Source organism: Mixophyes fleayi, chromosome 1, assembly GCF_038048845.1.
Source record: "Mixophyes fleayi isolate aMixFle1 chromosome 1, aMixFle1.hap1, whole genome shotgun sequence".
Classification (NCBI taxonomy): domain Eukaryota; kingdom Metazoa; phylum Chordata; class Amphibia; order Anura; family Limnodynastidae; genus Mixophyes; species Mixophyes fleayi.
Window position 1 is genome coordinate 36,766,035 of NC_134402.1, and position 17,988 is coordinate 36,784,022.

Consider the following 17,988-nt stretch of genomic DNA (forward strand, 5'->3'; position numbering starts at 1 on the left):
CCTATTTATCAGTGTTAAGTACAGAGCAGGGGGAAGCTATGAAAGATCGATTTAGTAAATTGCTATGCAAATCTCTAAAAGTACCTTCTTGACATTGCTCCAAGAATGCATGGACAAAGTTTTTCCCGTTAATTTCAATAGTCCATTCATTTCAGTGGACTTTCCAGCATGTAGCTACAAGTAGAAATTGTAGGTTGTAAATAAACGAAAAATCGAACAACATCCGTGCACCCCAAATATTCAACCAGCACCAGCAGCAAACACCCTGGGTTGGTTTCCTCGAAAACGGACATTGTGAGCTTGGATCCCCCACCTAGAGTGAAATGTCAATGCAGCACTGATACTTCTATGGGGGCTGGAGGCAGGGGGCTGCACAAACCGTGTCTGTGAAGATACCAGGTTTATCTGGCCCAATGCTACCCACTTCACGCTGGCTGGCCACCCACGGGTGCCTTCCTATGCCAGGGAAGTCTACCCAGTATTTTCTAGGATTCGTATAGTCACTCAGGCAAATGCAGTTATAAAAATACAACAGTATATTTATTGCCATACAAACAACACTAAAATATTATGTACACACAGTAAATAAATGCCAGGCAGGTTTACCACATCATCTGTCCCTTACCCCACTAGTTTAAGGAGTTATAGTCACCTGGCTGTCCAGACTTAATGACCCATGGATCTCTCTCAGCTGCATATATAGACTCTAGTTAGAGAACGACAACTCAAAACTAGATCTTGCACTCTTCATGAATGAAATCCCAGAATGAACACCCTTCCCCCCTGAGTCGTTCCTTATATCTCAGGTCTAATTTCCACAGTCTTTCCCCTCCCTAGGCAAACCCCTGGGTCTATTCTTCTTAACCATTGGTCAGTGCAGGACTAGGGGGTTTGGACAGGGCAGTGAAGATGAGCTGTCCTTTCACAGAAGCCCCCTGCTGGGAAGCAGACAGAACGTCTGGACTAGTCCTAAGGACAACAATTGATGCTAATTGGCTTCCCCTACTTCTAAGGATAAGATAGCAGTGAGCCCCTCCTAAAATTTACCCCTTACACTACTTTGTGATGTCACAGGGTCCTTTGCTGTTCCATGCTTTCTGTAGAGGAAGGAGGGGGGAGAATGAATGCAGCTCCAGCCCTCTAACCTGTATTGTGGGCACCACCTGATCTTTACCCATAATCCTCCTGGCTTCAGTTTAAGGACAATGAATAACATTACTGCAAGTCATCAATATATAATACACAATATACATATTTACATTGAACTACAATGTCCCCTTAGCCACATGTAATTGGACAATGCAGTTGTAGTCTGGTGAGCTGGGGAACAAAAGCAAGGGCTATAAAAAGTACTATAATCCACATTATGTGAGAAACGAGACAGAATGATTAGCGTATCACACTCGTTTCGTCACAGTGTCCATTATATCTTTTTTTTGTGGTTACTTACCTAGTATGGAGAATATGTATCTGAAAACTCACAAGATCAGATCGGTTTACCCAAGACAGAACATGAATAATTTGTCATGCTAAAACATCTTCATTCCTTGCTCTGCAGTCACTGTCCCTGGATATAAATTGATCAGTGTGGGTGTTTGCCAGTTTAAGCTGCTTCTAGTTATCGCTAAGTGTAGAACAATCAGTTACTTGTGAATCATCAGCCTGCATAAGCGAGAACAATGTGAGAAACACAGTCTGAGTCACCTACCTTCCTCTCCCACTGTAAGTGGATAATGCACTGACCTAACCTTGAGATCTCCCACACAAGGACAAAGGGCTAGAAGTCAGAATCTGATTGTTGCTGTGTTGGGTTTTTAATTAATTAGCTCTGATTTAGTCCTGATTTCCAATGTACACACATAGCACATCAGTGGGTAGGTGCTGTGTGGTTGGAGTAAAAATAAGCTTTGCTTCTTATAGTACTACATCCCCCGACACATTTTAAGCAAATAATAGTCTGTTAAGGATTTGTATGCTTATTGCTTATTAAGAAGGGTTATTTAGACCAGGGAAATGTAAGTTCGGTATTCCAGACGTAGCGTCTTATGTGAATAAATGAAGATCTAATAGTTTCCTGGACAGGGAAGCGTTATAGTGAAGCAATAGGCTGATAACACAGGGGTGTCTGCAGTGAAGAACATATATATGTATACGGCATCAGACGCTCTGTGAACAAAAATCTGCGTATAAATTACCGTAGTAACGGTAATAGGGCACAGAGAGGCTGTGTATTATCTTTTCAAACTCGCTTCATGCTTCTCAGCCGAAATCTTCAGCACACAATCACTCAAAGGCGAATATTCTTATGATTAATTGGATGGATTTTAATAAAAAAAAAAATATATGGATTTCTATTTAAGCAATAGGGGGCATTTCAACGTTGTTGAACTAAAACAACCAGCGCTTTTTTTTTAATCTTAATTATCTTTTAGACTTCTTACACTAAAGTCTCCTCCTGCCATTAAGATTTGGAAGTATATTTACTAAATGGCGGGTTTAAAAAAGTGGAGATGTTGCCTACAGCAACCAATCAGAATCTAGCTATCATTTGTTTAGTGCATTCTACAAAATGAAAGCTAGAATCTGATTGGTTGCTATAGGCAATATCTCCACTTCTTCAAACCCGCAGTTTAGTAAATCTAGCCCTTGGTGATGTCTTGAGAGCAACTCTCAATAATTGTATTTTTGTTTTTTATTTTGAACTATTTAAGAGCCTGGGTTCTCCCACTATGTACCAAAACCAACAGTGTAAACTTTCAGGGTCTCCAGATATAAAAACAAAACCATCTGCGTCAATCAGGGAACTAAATCTGTTGAACATAAAACTACAACTGATTTTCTAGTGCCAATACTCATCCCTCTTTGTTTCTGCTTAATATTAAACACATAACTTGGCTTTCTATACTCAGCTAATAAATAATTAACTCCTACTTATCTGCTTAAAAACAAGCATGCTGAACCTACGTTCCTATTGCTGCAAACAGACAAATACTGTTACCCCAAACACACAGTATCTGAAAAACACCAATTAAAGTGTTTGAATTCAGATCTGTCTTCTACTAACCAGGTTTTGTCATTTCATATAACTTCCCAGGACCTAAGACAGGAGGACGTTCCCATCCCTGTAAATAAAGTGTATGAGATTTCTGTTTTACTGATCATCCCTCTGTGTCTGTTTCAGCGTCGAGGAGATCTGTGGGTGAAGAACTGAACTTAGATCCAGATAGCAGGAAGGTAAAGTTACAGAAGGCGTCGGATCTACTTGGTCAGATCTAATGTTCCCTTTTGTTATACATGAGTTCTAATTTAATGGCTGGGTAATATCAATTTTAGAATTTTAACAAGTATTGAATAATTTGCATGGCTAAGTCAGAAGAAATAAATGCATATGAAAGCGTGGCGCGGTATTTGTGGGAGAGGTGCTCGCAGGACGCTCATTGAATCGCCTATTACTGCTTTGTCATGTAATATTTTTTTTTATCATTAACCATTTGTTTAGCATAGTTGAAAAAAAAATCTGACCTGTTATTTTACTCCGTTAATTTTTTTTAAACCCTATTTTCTTTAACTATGAAGAAAGATAATAAGGGCAAGGTGTACACGCCTACAGACTAGTAATATAATTAATTTCCAAAACCACGGACTGAGTTACCCCTTCTATTGTAATCTCCTGGAGGTATATTTACTAAAGTGCGGGCTTGAAAAACTGGAGATGCTGCCTATAGCAACCAATCAGATTCTAGCTGTCATTTTGTAGAATAAATGACAGCTAGAATCTGATTGGTTGCTATAGGCAGCATCTCCACTTTTTCAAACCCACAGTTTAGTAAATATACCCCCAAGAATGGTTACGATTCCAAGAGGGGTGCTACCCTGCAGTAAGCTGCATATTAGAACAAGTCGGAGAAAGACAGTGAATTGGTCGGGGTGCACTTTGGAAAATGACGATAATAAAACTTTTCATACTACACTATATGGACAAAAGTATTCGGACGCTTGACCATTACACCAACAGGGACTGTAATGGCATTGTATTCAAATACATATACTTTAACATGGAGTTGGTCCCCCTTTTTCAGAGATAACAGGTCCCACTCTTCTTGGAAGGCTTTCCACAAGATGTTGGAGTGTTTCTGTGGGAATTTGTGCCCATTCATTCTGTAGAGCATTTATGAGGTCAGGCACTGATGTTGGACGAGGAGGCCTGGCTCGCAATCTCCGTTCCAGTTCATCCCAAAGGTGTTCGATGGGGTTAAGCCCAGGGCTCTGCACGGGCCAGTCAAGTTCTTCCACACAATCTCATCAAACCATGTCTTTGTAGTCCTTGCTTTGGGCACTGGGGCACAGTAATGTTGGAATAGAAAAGGGCCTTCCCCAAATTGCCACAAAGTTGGAAGCATAGCATTGTCCTACATGACTTTGCATGCTGAAGCATTAAGATTGCCCTTCACTGGAGATAAGGGGCCTAGACCAAACCCTGAAAAACAGGCCCATACCATTATCCCACCTCCACCAATCTTGACAGTTGGCATAATACAGTCAGGCAGGTAACATTCTCCCAGCGTCCACCAAACCCAGACTCGCCCATCTGACTGTCTTGGTGATGTGAGGCTTGCATGCAGCTGTTCGGCCATGGAAACCCATTCCATTAAGCTCCCGTGGCACAGTTTTTGTGCTTACATTAATGCAGGTGGAAGTTCAGAATTCTTCAGCTATGGAATCAGCAAAGCATTGACGACTTTTACGCACCATGCTCATTTGCAGTCGTTGAACCCGCTCTGTGATTTTAAGTAGCCTTCCACTTCGTGGCTGAGTTGATGTTGTTCCTAAACGCTTCCACTTTCTAACAATATCACTTACAGTGGGATATTCCTATATAACTATATATATATATATAATTCTGATATAACTGTCTTATTGTAAAGGTGGCATCCTATCACAGTACCAGCTTGAACTCACTGAGCTCTTCAGAACAATCCATTTTGTATCACAAATGTTTGCAAACTGAGACTGCATGGCTAGGTGCTTGATTTTATACACCTCTGGCAACGGGTCTGATTGAAACACCTGAATTCCATAAGTAACAGGTGTTGCCAAATGCTTTTGTCCAAATAGTGTATTCAGTATTTAAACAAAGCTCAACCTATAGTTAAACAGTAATCCCACTCAAAAAATGTCAGACACATTAATATTGTTTTACTAGTTACTACTAAAACCTAAATACCTGATATTTAAAATCGGACCTCTGCCTGAAATTTCCAGTTGAAACCACAAAACACACTGCTGCTGCCGTTTGACAGTTATGTTGTGGTTAAGTGAACACTTACCCAAGTTTATAGTAGGCCCAATATTGCTCACTAGAAATTGATATTATGACAATCTCCAAGGTCAATTCTCTTCTCCTTGACAACAACCCCAAGACAAATGATTGTCTTTAGGAAGAGGCACAGCGGCACACATGTTAATTGTCATCCAACCACCTGTTGTTAAGAAGGAAAGCTGGGAGCAGGTAGCAGTATTCAATTATTTTTGCAGAGTTGGTCAGTCTTATACCGGTTTATATTGTAGGCACCGACAGATATCATGGTAAAGTTCCTCTTTAATTTCTGGTAAGATCTTCTCTTAATTTAGTCTTATTCTTTTTCCATTTAGGTTAAAACTAGCTGGCTGATTCTCAAAGGAGAGATGGAGGTCCAGAATAATTCTACAGATGCAGACACGCGTTCTCTTTGCCTAAGTTCTGGAACCTACAGAGATCCATCCCAGAGGAACCCAGGAGATTGTTCCTACTCAGGTGAATTATGTTCTTATTCATGTACATTTTTCGTCAATGTATAGGTATGAAAGCCATGCTTGTGTTTCACTACTGGATGAATTATATAATATATGTCACTGTGATTTGTTAGGGCTGCCTTATTCCAAGTCTGCATCACTTCCTGGATATGGTAAAAACGGACTAAATCGAGTGAGTAGCTGTAGATATTATTTGATTACTTTTTAGTATTACCCGGAGTGCTAGAGCATGATTTTTTGTTAGCATTTCAATTACTCAACATGAGTGTGAGATTCAAACTAAATGAGGTCCATAAAAAGAATAATTTATACATTAATTTGTTAACATTTAGAAATACAAATAGAAATGGCTCCGGCCTGTGCATGGGGTTAGGTTTGCATGTTGCTGTTTTTTCGGCTATTAAATCAGTGAAATCCGTTTTAATTCCAACATTATTATTTTTCTTCAGGCTGCCAACTTCGGTCAATATCATTTGGAGGATGATTCCAGCTGGGGAATGAGAGGTACGAACTACTCAGTTAATGCTAGTGCTGTGCATGTATGTATGTTTGTATTGTAACCGGGTTAGGGGAACAGGTGCCATCTCCTGGGGTAGATGGTAGTGTACAGCAGCACACAAGGCCAACGTTTTGGTACATCTGGCCTTAGCCAGTTTTATTAAGTAGAAAAACAAAGAAAACCTCAAAATAAACACTTTGCCTGTCCGGCACTAACTAAACACACAGGAACACACTCTCCCTTGTGAAGAACCTTGTGTCCCACACACATACAAAATATACAACTTACTGGTCACCATTTGCAGTGTCTGTCAGGAGGCATCCAACCTTCTCCCCAGGTCTGAGAGACAGAGGAAACGGCCTTACACCCTTTTAAACATACCTCACAGGTGCAACCATTAATCAGAATGGCACAACAGAAGACCCGGACTGGGCTTTGTAAATGGAGCCCACCCTTCTCTCTCCATTTACACCCCCAGGGACCCTTGCCAGTTTTTCTTAAAGCTGAATATACTCTTTGGAAAGCTTTTACCAAACACCAGCAAATCTCCCTGGGATTTAAAAGCCTATACGACAGACAGTCTTATATATCTCTGCCATTCACACTTACCCAATGCCTCTGTCACATTATGTACAAGTTTATATACACAGAACTGTACAAACAGGGAATAAATTTTCACTATGGTAAACTGTCTCTGCCTCAAAGAACTTACAGTCTAGTTTCCTTCTGCTGTAAAAGCATGAAACTCGGTGATCTATAAAAGTCCAATTCTTTACACAAATCTCTTCTGATCATTGCTCCATTTCGACTGGAAATAACACAATTAAAACAAGGTGGGTTCTCCTTGCGCTCTACCTAAATTTTGTCCAAAATAGTTCATGCCACTGTGCAGGGGACAGGCGCATTTCAAGGTTTCATTTTGGAACCGGACGATCTTAAGAAAGTCAGGGGCGAGAGGAGTTCTAAGCAAAAGAGCAATTTGTTACAACCCTCATTAATATCTTTTGGGATAGGAGAACGTTTTCATTATCATGTAAATATTAACTATGCTGTAGACCAAAGATGGTGACTTCTGGCTCAGAGACTCTAGTCTAGGCCTGGACAACCTGTGGCTCTCCAGGTGTTATGAAACTACATGTCCCAGCATACCCTGACAGATACTAGTTGGGTATCTGCTGGCACAGCATGTTGGGAATTGTAGTTTCAGAGCTACAGCTAGTCCAGGCCAGCTCTAGTCACACTATAACATTGAGCTTACTCTTCCAGCCATGAGGGGGCGCTGTAACTCAGCGGATAGAGACCCGAAGTTTGCCCATCTATTTATATAGCACAGCAGATTGATGTATTGAGGTTCAAATAACTATATTTAAGGATTGATAAATTACTGTAGATGACCACAAGATATGTCTGAAACCACAAACATCTCCAGTTACACACATATAAACATTCACTTCCTATAACCTCTATAATAGTCCCTTTTTATATACATACAATTCAGTATGTGTTTATTACATCGTGGATCACTGTAAATTAATGTCTTCTCATTATATAACATAAATAAGAGCTGAACAGACGTAAACAGCCACGTTTTAACAACAAATATCAGATGCATTATCATGCTGTTCATACGTCTGGATTTCCCGTTGCTTATGTTAGAGACTGAGCAGAGATATGGATGGTAAATAATTACATTGGTTACATAATACAAACTTCCCATAAGCATGCATTATATTTCTGAACAAGCTGCGGAGTGGCGTCAGTACAGATAGAGATCTCATTAATCAATCCAAGGTGTTGTACTGACTGAAATTCACAAGTGACCTCCAGGGGAAAAATTGTGCGTTACAACAAAACCTAAGGGGGGGAAATGGAAAAAGACGGCATTGTGTAATGTTTTTACACGTCTGACAGGCCTCAAGCACCATGTTAAATGTGTGGGTTTTTTTGGTGTTTTAACCATAAAAAGATGTATAGATGTCAGCTATTAAATTAAAGCATTGAGGGTACATAAGATGTTTCTGCGTTGTCTTCTGTTCCTTTGTTTGTATACGTAGGAGTGTGGTTTTTCTTTGTGTCTTTGTGCTTTTATAAACACTTGTCGCCTGAAGCCTAAGATTTTATGCAGTGATACGTCTGTTGTGTATCTTACATAACATTGCGAAATATATATACGGTGCTGGTTTTTCATGCTTTTTTCACACTAAGCACTTTACTAAGCACTTTGCACAGTCGATTAACCTCTTACCTGCAGAAGTGGATAGAGTTTTTAGAATCCCGGTGGTCCCGTTTTGTGGGTATATTTGGCATGGAAGCTCAGACTTTAGCTGGTTTCTTCCAAATAAAGGATATGAGTTTGAAATGATGTGAGCCCAGCTCCTCCGCTCCTTGCAAAACGGCCTCCTCTCTGAACCATCCAATTTCACCACTTTCTCAAGCTGGGTACACACTGCACAGTTTTCGTCCAATATTCGGCTCAATCAGCCGACATACGACCGCTCGTTCAAAAGTCGGGTCAGTGTGTGTTGTCACGCCATGGTCGAAAGTCTGCCCAAGTGGACGATTGTCGCCTCATTTGGTTGGTTGTACCGTTAAATATTTTCGTTCCAATCTTGTTTCCATTGTGTAGTGTGTATAAGTTTCCGATCCACAACAGTGAGTACGAAATTACAGTCATTGCTCACGTCAACATGGCTGTAAAAAGTCGCTAAAGGGACGTCCGCTCTTCCCTTTATCGTCCTAAACAAGGCTAGTGTGTATGCAGTCCATGGACCGAGCGATCGGACTATCGATCACATGTAAAATCAGTCGGCATAAAAAGTTGGTGGGAAATTCTGTAGTGTGTACCCAGCTTTATTCATGAATTCGTCCTCTCTGGGTGATAATTAGTTCTACTAGAATTCTATCTGTGCTGACAAACTCTGCCACCGACTGTCTTCAATCCAACACTGAAGTCTTATCTTATCTTCTAGACCAGTGTCTCACTGTCCAATTATGACGACACTTATTGTGCCTTAAACTGTATCTCCCAACTTTTCCAGTAGGAAAATCGGTACAAACTACCACATGCACCCGTTTCCAACAAGGCCACCATACTCATTTGTCTGTGTAGCTCTCCAGCTTAAACAGATTGTAAGCTCTTTGGGTTAGAAACCTGTGTCCTATTGTATTCTAATGTATGAAGTGGCTCTCCGTTTGTTGCCATATATGCTGAAAGGCACTGTACAGGTTGTGTGGGTCATATAAATACACTTCTACATATATAATATTTGTGGGCCAGTGAATGCATTCACCATGTATTCTAATGATTTACTGACACTGTCCTTGTTCATTGTTCTCACTTTTATTCTATTGTACTTTATTTAACACTGTGTGTTCTCTCCACAGAATACAAGGTAAGACGTGTGAGACCCGAGCAGAGGTGAATCACCAGTTCTCCTCTCCTGTACAAGGTTAAGCTGTCAATATCTTTCTGTTCACATTATCATGCACTTTGTTGTATGTGGTGTTACGGACTCAAGTATGTACAGTTTAAATTCCATTTTATCTGGATGCACAGTCCACACATATCTGAGCTCTCTCCTCTGTTCCTCCATCCTAGACCTACCCCTATGAAATGCTGATTGTAACCAACCAAGTGCGAGTGAAGCTCCCGAAAGATGTGGACAGAACCAGACTGGAGGTAAAGCCACTCTGCGTGTCTGTGTATTAATTGTCCCAAACACCCAACTACAATGTCGGTGAGAGCAGCAGGCGGCCTCACAGCGCTGGGGCCATGGGTTAGATTCTGACAGGGCCCTATCTGTGTGCAGTTTGTATGTTCTCCCCGTGTTTGTGCGTGTTTGGTCCTTGTGCTCCAGTTTCCTCCCACACTTCAAAGACATATTGGTACGTCCATTGGCTTCAGACAAAATTAACCCTAGTGAGCTTGTGTGTGTCCATGTGGTAGGGAATATAGAAGTACTGATGATTGAGAACTTCCATTTCCGCTCTCAGTACACTTCCCTGCAAACTAGAGCTGCTCTTAGGTTTGCTGAGAGGTGAAATATTTTTTAGGATGTGCACTGTGCAAAACTTGCTGATTGGCTTCCTTATGTTCTGTGTACTGCGATTGGTCCAATTCTCCAGAGGGTATACAATTTTGGCAAATCTGGACCAATTTGCAATTTGAATCGTTAATCGCTGAAATTCGTCCGAATTAAAGGACACTTTCATGATAATACATTTTTATATTTCATACTTTGAAATAAAGGGGGGAATTCAATTCCCACCAAAGTACCGTCGTAATTAAAGATATTACCGTTATTACGGTAATATTAACCCGGCTTGCGGGAGCTGCGAGCAAAAAGCTAGCGTTAAAGCTACCGTAATAACGGTAATTACGCGCACTGTTACCGTAATAACGCGCAGGTCGCGTTACTTTTAACAGTAACGTGCCCAATTGAATTCCCACCAAAGTGTGATATAACTTATGTTGCAAGATCAGGTTTTCCTGATTTATTGATTTGTAAACCCTAATATGTGTGGAAATCCTCAGGGCTCCTAGCCTTGCACTATTGGCTCAATTATACTAGCCTAGTCTACTTGTTCTATAGAGAACACTATCGGCTACATATTGCTATAAAGCACAGTACAAAGTGGGCAACTATTGAGTCTACGGTAGAAGAGATACTGAGATGATAACTCCTGCTCCATTATATAAAGGCATTTATTCCAACAATAAAACTGTACAAACGTAGACATGCTCTGTTCCTCAGAGTGGGAGTGTGGCGATGGACTGTGACATCATAGCCAGGCGCCACACCACCAGCCTATTACAGACATGGTAGGAGCAGCAGCCGGCAGCTTCACAGGTAAGAAAGTGGCAGGTACTTCTCCTCCATGGCAGTGGTCTGCCCTCCATGTTTGAGAGAGCGATACGGGGGTATTAAAAACACAGAATGGGTGACCATTGGTCCCTAGGCGGCTCCCTATGTTCGTCTGATGTTAGCCCTAGCCCTTATTATGAGTAAGGCATAAGATTACCAGGAGGGAATGAGGAGGCTGATCCATACCAAATTACCAATCTCCTGTCCACTGTCACACGAGGACATGCTTAGAGCAAGCAGTAGTTATTTCATTCAGCTCATCTCATAAAATTGCTGCTTGAAGCCATAGTCATGGTTCTATAGCCTATTGATTCGCTGGGAACCGCTGACATCACTGAGACTTGAGTCACAAAGTACCTCACATGCCTCATTGAGGCTATACCCCCACGTCACAAAATGGCTGCCTCCACTCTGTGCAGACAGTGGGGTACACTTTATAAATGCTCTTATCCCCTAATGGGGCAGCACGGTGGCTCAGTGCTTAGCACTTCTGCCTCACAGCTCTGGGGTCATGAGTTCGATTCCTGACCATGGCCTTATCTGTGTGGCGTTTGTATGTTCTCCCCTTGTTTGCGTGGGTTTCCTCCAGGTGCTCCGGTTTCCTCCCACACTCCAAAAATATACTAGTAGGTCAATTGGCTGCTAACAAAATTGACCCTAGTCTGTGTGTGTGTGTGTGTGTGTGTGTGTGTGTGTGTGTGTGTGAGAATTTAGACTGTAAGCCCCAATGGGGCAGGGACTGATATGAGTGAGTTCTCTGTACAGCGCTACGGAATTAGTGGCGCTATATAAATAAATGATGATGATGATGATGATAATCAGAAGCGGCAGATCTGTTCTTATGCCCACCAACAATAAAAATACTATTTTATCCATTTACCATTTGCATAATATCCCCAGCAATGGCGATCAGCCACTGAGGAGCTTGGATATCAATCACAGAGAATCTTGTTAGATGGAATTGGTACTTGTTCCCTAAACACTTCAATGTGTGTTTCACATGATTACTCGGCAAGTGATATTGATTTCACAGGCTTATTTTTCTAAGCCAGGATTATGATAAAATAAAATAAAATAACACCAGCAGCGCCAGTGTGAGAATACATAAGGCTCAGACATCTGGATTTCATGAATGGATCTGTCCTGTGTTACAGTAAGAAATGTCTTTTCTCACACCAGCCGTCCACTAGAGATACATGTGTCTCTTTACATGAAGATTATGTTAGAGGATATTTGTTTTGTTGTGGATAGGTAAGAGGCACTCAGTGACTGCTTCTCTTATCGGCTTATTTATTATTATTATTATTATTATTATTATTATTATTGTACATTTGTAAGGCACCACAGTAGGGAAAACAGGACATACATAACACAAAGACATACATAAAGCAAGGACATACATAAAACAAGGACATACATAAAACAAGGACATACATAACACAAAGACATACATACATAAAGCAAGGACATACATAAAACAAGGACATACATAAAACAAGGACATACATAAAACAAGGACATACATAAAACAAGGACATACATAAAACAAGGACATACATAAAACAAGGACATACATAAAACTAGGATATACATAAAACAAGGACATACATAAAAAGGACATATATAAAACAGAGACATACATAAAACAAGGATATACATAAAACTAAGACATACAAGGCAGACAAAATAAATGCAGACATGAAAACAAAGGGTATGAAGGACCCTGCTCATTACAGAGCTTATATTCTAAGTGGAAGAGGGTACAGCTGAAACAAGAGGAGCGAGTGTGGCTCAGAGTGGAGATTGGAGCAGCTGTGAGGGTGTATTAGTGTGGGTAATATCATCAGGAATAAGGTAAGCTTTAAAAAAAGTGATGGGGTTTTAGTGAGCGTCTAAAGGTTAGAAGGCTGTGGGAAAGTCTGATTGGGCGTGGTAGGGAATTCCATAAGTGGGGAACAGCACTGGAGAATTTATAATTATTTAATCTGTTCTGTGAGTCTACGTACATAAAGTACTATTTATACTGAGCGTATATATCCAGCCATATTCAAATTGTAACGTATCTTAAACACTTTGATTTGAAAACGGGCGGAACTACACGTAAATTATGTAATTATTTATGTAAAAGTTATTAGATTTTTGCCCCGTTAAGTATCATGTATCATGTCAGCGCAGCGCATCTGATAGGAGGCTGTCCCGGCGATGACTGTTTTATAAGGAAAACAGGTTGTGACCAGGAGTCTTTACTGCGAAGATCCCTCTCCTCCGATGCTCTCCCCATAGGTTTGAATGACTATCACCATCTTCAGATCAAGCTTTTCGGAGCTCAATAATATTGCCGGACGAACTTCCATCAAGCCCAATGTGTTTGTATAACTGTTCCTTCAATGTATAGAGCTGCGTAATAATTCCGTGCTTCATAAATAAAGGATAATAATAATAATCCTATATACAGCAGCAGGGATTTAAGACCGGTTGCCCCCAACATACAGCTGCAGTTGGATGGCACAAGGAGATTAGCTGCCATCAGCCGGACGGCTGCTGCTGATTATTTGCTGTTTATTCTGATCTTGGGTCTTAGACCAGGTGTGGCCTCGATTTATATTACTTAGAAGAGATCTGAGGCATCAAACATGCCCTGGAGTTCGAGGGATGAATAACAAACACAACAGCCATGTGTGCGAGGAAAGTAATGTAAGATCGGGGTGTGAGAGGGATGCGTTATAATGCAGAGCACCTGCATAAATACAAGATGCTGATGGTGGACTATAAGCGGATCCTCAGGAAAGCTGCCACTTTCCTCCTGCGCTGTATGTAATGTAAGTAATACAGGTCACCATGGGCAAAGCCTAACATCCCGAGCTCTGACGTGCCCGAAGGTCACTATTAGACGTAATTCCCCACATTTGGCTGACATCACCTGTTTATTATACTTACTGCTGTATTTATTATTTTATACAGTGTATTACTAGTACAGTGCTCATTCTTTAGAGGGGCTGCTTAAAACAGGCCAAAACTGTCATTATAGTGAGGGTTTTGTTTTTACTTCTAGGACAGCTAAATGCTAAAGTTGATAAAGCAAGTCCTCTCCGCCTAACTAGTATCACTGTGGGGTTCCACCACAAATCCCGCAGTACTCAGTCTTACTCTGTCAGCTCACAGTCATTTATACTGGGATCAAGATTCGGGTCAACTCTGAATATTTAAGGGACTGTATGGGTTGGCAAAGCCTGACAGATTCGTAAGCTAGGTTTGCCCAAAAGCTGCTATTTACCAGCCTACTGATCAGCCCTCGGATACTTGAATGTTATTTTCTACATTCATTAGAAATGTAAAATAATTTTTAGTAAAGATTTGAAATAGCATTGACTTCTATGGAACTGCATCGGTCTTTAGGGAACCACAATGGGCTTTGTGGAACCACATGAGCCTTTGTGGAACCACATTGGTCTTTGGGGAATTGCATTGGTCTTTCTGGAACCACTTTGGACTTTGGGGAACCACAATGGACTTTGGGGAACCACATTGGACTTTGGGGAACCACAATGGACTTTGGGGAACCACATCAGCCTTTGTGGAAACTAATTGGCCTTTGTGGAAACTAATTGGTCTTTGTGGAACTGCATTGGACTTTGTGGAACTACATTGACCTTATCCATTGTGATCATTTTCCTATTATATGAACTGTATTAGTTTCCACCACATAGACTAGCATGATATTTTATAAAACATCATTCTTACTGTACATTAGAGCCATTACCACCTAATACCACCTTTCCCCAGTGGCTGCTCCATAGTTCATCTTCCAGCCCCAGCAGAAAACCGGAGGGGGTGTGTGGGAGGAAAGACCAACCAGAAGCATCAATCACAGAGATTGTGGCTTCCAACTGGTGCTCCCCTCACCCCCTGGCACAGTTTCCCATTAACAAAAGCATGGCATCCTGAATGGTAAATGTGTCTTCTCTGTCATACTAGAAACACTTCAAAGAGATTCAGCTATCAAAGCCCTGTGCTCAGAACTTATCTCATGTCTGGTATGACTGAAAACCCATTGACTGTTGTGTGGCATTTTAGAATGCTGTGTTTTTCTGGCTGGGAAAGTGAAGCATTCTAAAGTGCCACTATAACACCAGCTTATGGAAGAGGTTTTTTATGTAATCGGTTTATCTAGACAGACTGACGCAATTAGGTGGCATCACAAACAATCGCCACCATCCTATTAAGTATAAACCTTTTTTAACTCTCAAGACAAAGTTACTTGTAAACATCAAAATATGGAGACTGTATTTTTGGAAAAAGCATTATATTTACCTTCATCCTACTGTAGTGATTAAATCCCGCTCTTCAGTGTTGATCTAACGTCTGCTCTTTTCACAGGATATAGAGAATTTTTGCCAAAGTTTTGTTTGAGAGGAAATAAAGACCATACAATGTGGTCAATTTTGCAAGTATGATCTCACCACAACAGCATTTTCAACATATTAATATATTTTATATGTTGAGTGAGTTTTCCCATGTAGTACATGCTCTAGGTTGGACTGCCAGAAAGAGAGCTAGAATCCACCTACACATTTTCTTGATACAATATACGCCATACGCTTTTATTATTCATTGTGTGCCCTAATAAACAGTTATATTCTGTATTACATCTCAGTCTAACTATATGCTGTAAGTGTTTTTTTTGTGTATATTTATTACATGTTTCTATGTATGTACAAGGGGCAGGCTGGGCTGGGAGGGGGCAGGGGGGCATCTGCCCCCCTGGGACGGGGCCGGTCCCATAGTTGGGGTACCTTGGGCGGGATCACTGGGCTACCTGCATTTTTTTTAAATTACCCACAAGCCCCTGGGTATATATGATGTATGTACGTTTTCCTATTCACCCCCCTTTGTAGAGTACCCTGTATAAGACACTAGGCCAGCACTGGATTCAGGGCCCTCTTAACAACATTTGGGCCCCCCGGGCAAAGCAGTGCACCGGGCCCCTATTTATATAAAAAAAAAAAAGAAAGATTATATACATGGGCCCTGCAGCCCAGGGGGCCCGTCAGAGGCAGCGAGAGAAAAAAGTTCCTGAAAAAAAAAAAGAAGAAAATACTTCCCTTGCTCTCAGCTGGCAATCTGGCTCCCTCCCTGGTCTTCTCCTCCGTCGCGCTCCGCAATGGATGTCGGGCGGGCGTGATGACGTCACGCCCGACATGCACAGCGAGCGCAGCACGGAGGAGGAGACCAGGGAGGGATCCGGATCGCCAGCTGAGAGCAAGGTAAGTATTTTCTTTCAGGAACTTTTTTTTTTTAGCTGCCTCTGATGGGCCCCTTGGGCTGCAGGGCCCCCGGGCACCTGCCCATCATGCCCTATGGAAGAGACGGCCCCGACTGGATTACCTGTGGTTCTCCAGGTGTGATGTAACTACAAGTCTCAGCATACCCTGCCTCACTTGCTGGGTGTTTATAAGTAGATGCCTCCTATAACTGCTAGCTTGCTGTTTAAGATATTATTATTACAATTTCTACTATAAACATCATGAGTTGTGTGCCCTACACCATGTTTCTGGTACTGATTTGGGCAGTCTTATTCAATCCAGTGGTCCCCTAATTATGGTAATTACCCTAGCCCCCACACGACGAGCAACATATCTTTTTAGTGCAGGGCTGGTAGCCTCTGGGAGGGTGGGAATGACTTATCTTAAAAAGCGTTGGTGTTGTGGCGTCTGTGTGTTCGGGTTCAGCTATCAAGTGTTTGGATTGTTCTATACAATGTTTTAAAGGAGGGTGTAGTTGTATTTTGCCAAATTCTGTTTTCAATCTGTTATTGTATCAGTGAATACCCCAACATATTACACTTGCAGCATCCTCACTCGCTGCCTCACTTAAGGTTGGATACAAGGCCATTTTTGCCAAGTAAAAAAATGTGACTTGTGCATGCGCACCACTCGCATTTGTATATTGAGTTTCACGTATCTTACACTTACGTCTCCGGGAGGTGGGGTAGTCACGTGTAAGTTCAGTACAGTAAGGATGTACAGACACAAGCTGCCCCTCTGAAATACATCTATCTTTGACATCTTTAAGATATGCATTGTAAGTTTATGTGTTGACAGCTGCATTTTTGTGTCTAAGATTCATCTATATCCTGGATTTAAAGTTGTATCCCCAAATCACAGCCACAGCACTGAAAGTGTATACGCATTTTTCGCATGTATGCAATAGTCACAATTTTGCGTTCAAGTTGTTCTAAGCTGGACCTGCACCTATGTATTGATTTTACATTAACCCCTTCATCGCCAGATGTAGTGTGAACTGTAATGACAGGAACAATTGTTGTGTTGTTATTCAGTTGTAACGTTTATTTCCAAGCTTAAAGTAAGTGAATTTTATATATATATTTTTTGTTTCATATGTGATAGGCCCTTTTATTTGGTAGCATATTGGATTAAATACAATTTGTTTCGTTCCCATAGTTATTTTTATACAATCAGCGCAGCCCCAGAAAAAAAGCATTTTTTACTACTATGTCATAGGGATTTTTTATATATATATATATATATATATATATATATATATATATATATATATTAATATATTACAAGACTTGGATTAGATATAGGGCCAGGAGTTATGGTTGGATTTTTTTTTTGTAACCTAACAACTAATATGGGGAAACAAAGAGTTAATTAGAATTTTACTGATTGTTGTGATTGGTTATCAGAGTGATCATGTGACTGGGAACACTGACAATTGGTTCCCCATTGTTGCTTTGTGACCTGAGGTTGTCCCCATGTTGTAAGGAGACCAGGTCCTCCCTGCTGCCGCAGTAGCAGGGAATAAAGG

General features: G+C 41.1%; 1 protein-coding gene across 9 annotated transcripts in view; it reads left to right on the forward strand.

The window, feature by feature from the left end:
- ABLIM2 (actin binding LIM protein family member 2) overlaps positions 1-17,988 on the forward strand; it is a 141,688-nt gene that overhangs the window by 114,921 nt on the left and 8,779 nt on the right. For all 9 annotated transcript variants that reach the window (XM_075194392.1, XM_075194413.1, XM_075194394.1 and 6 more), the window contains 5 exons: positions 3,182-3,234; positions 5,653-5,794; positions 5,907-5,965; positions 6,243-6,307; positions 9,893-9,971. In XM_075194392.1, coding sequence (XP_075050493.1) covers positions 3,182-3,234; positions 5,653-5,794; positions 5,907-5,965; positions 6,243-6,307; positions 9,893-9,971 — 398 coding nt within the window. The remainder of the gene's footprint in view (positions 1-3,181; positions 3,235-5,652; positions 5,795-5,906; positions 5,966-6,242; positions 6,308-9,892; positions 9,972-17,988) is intronic.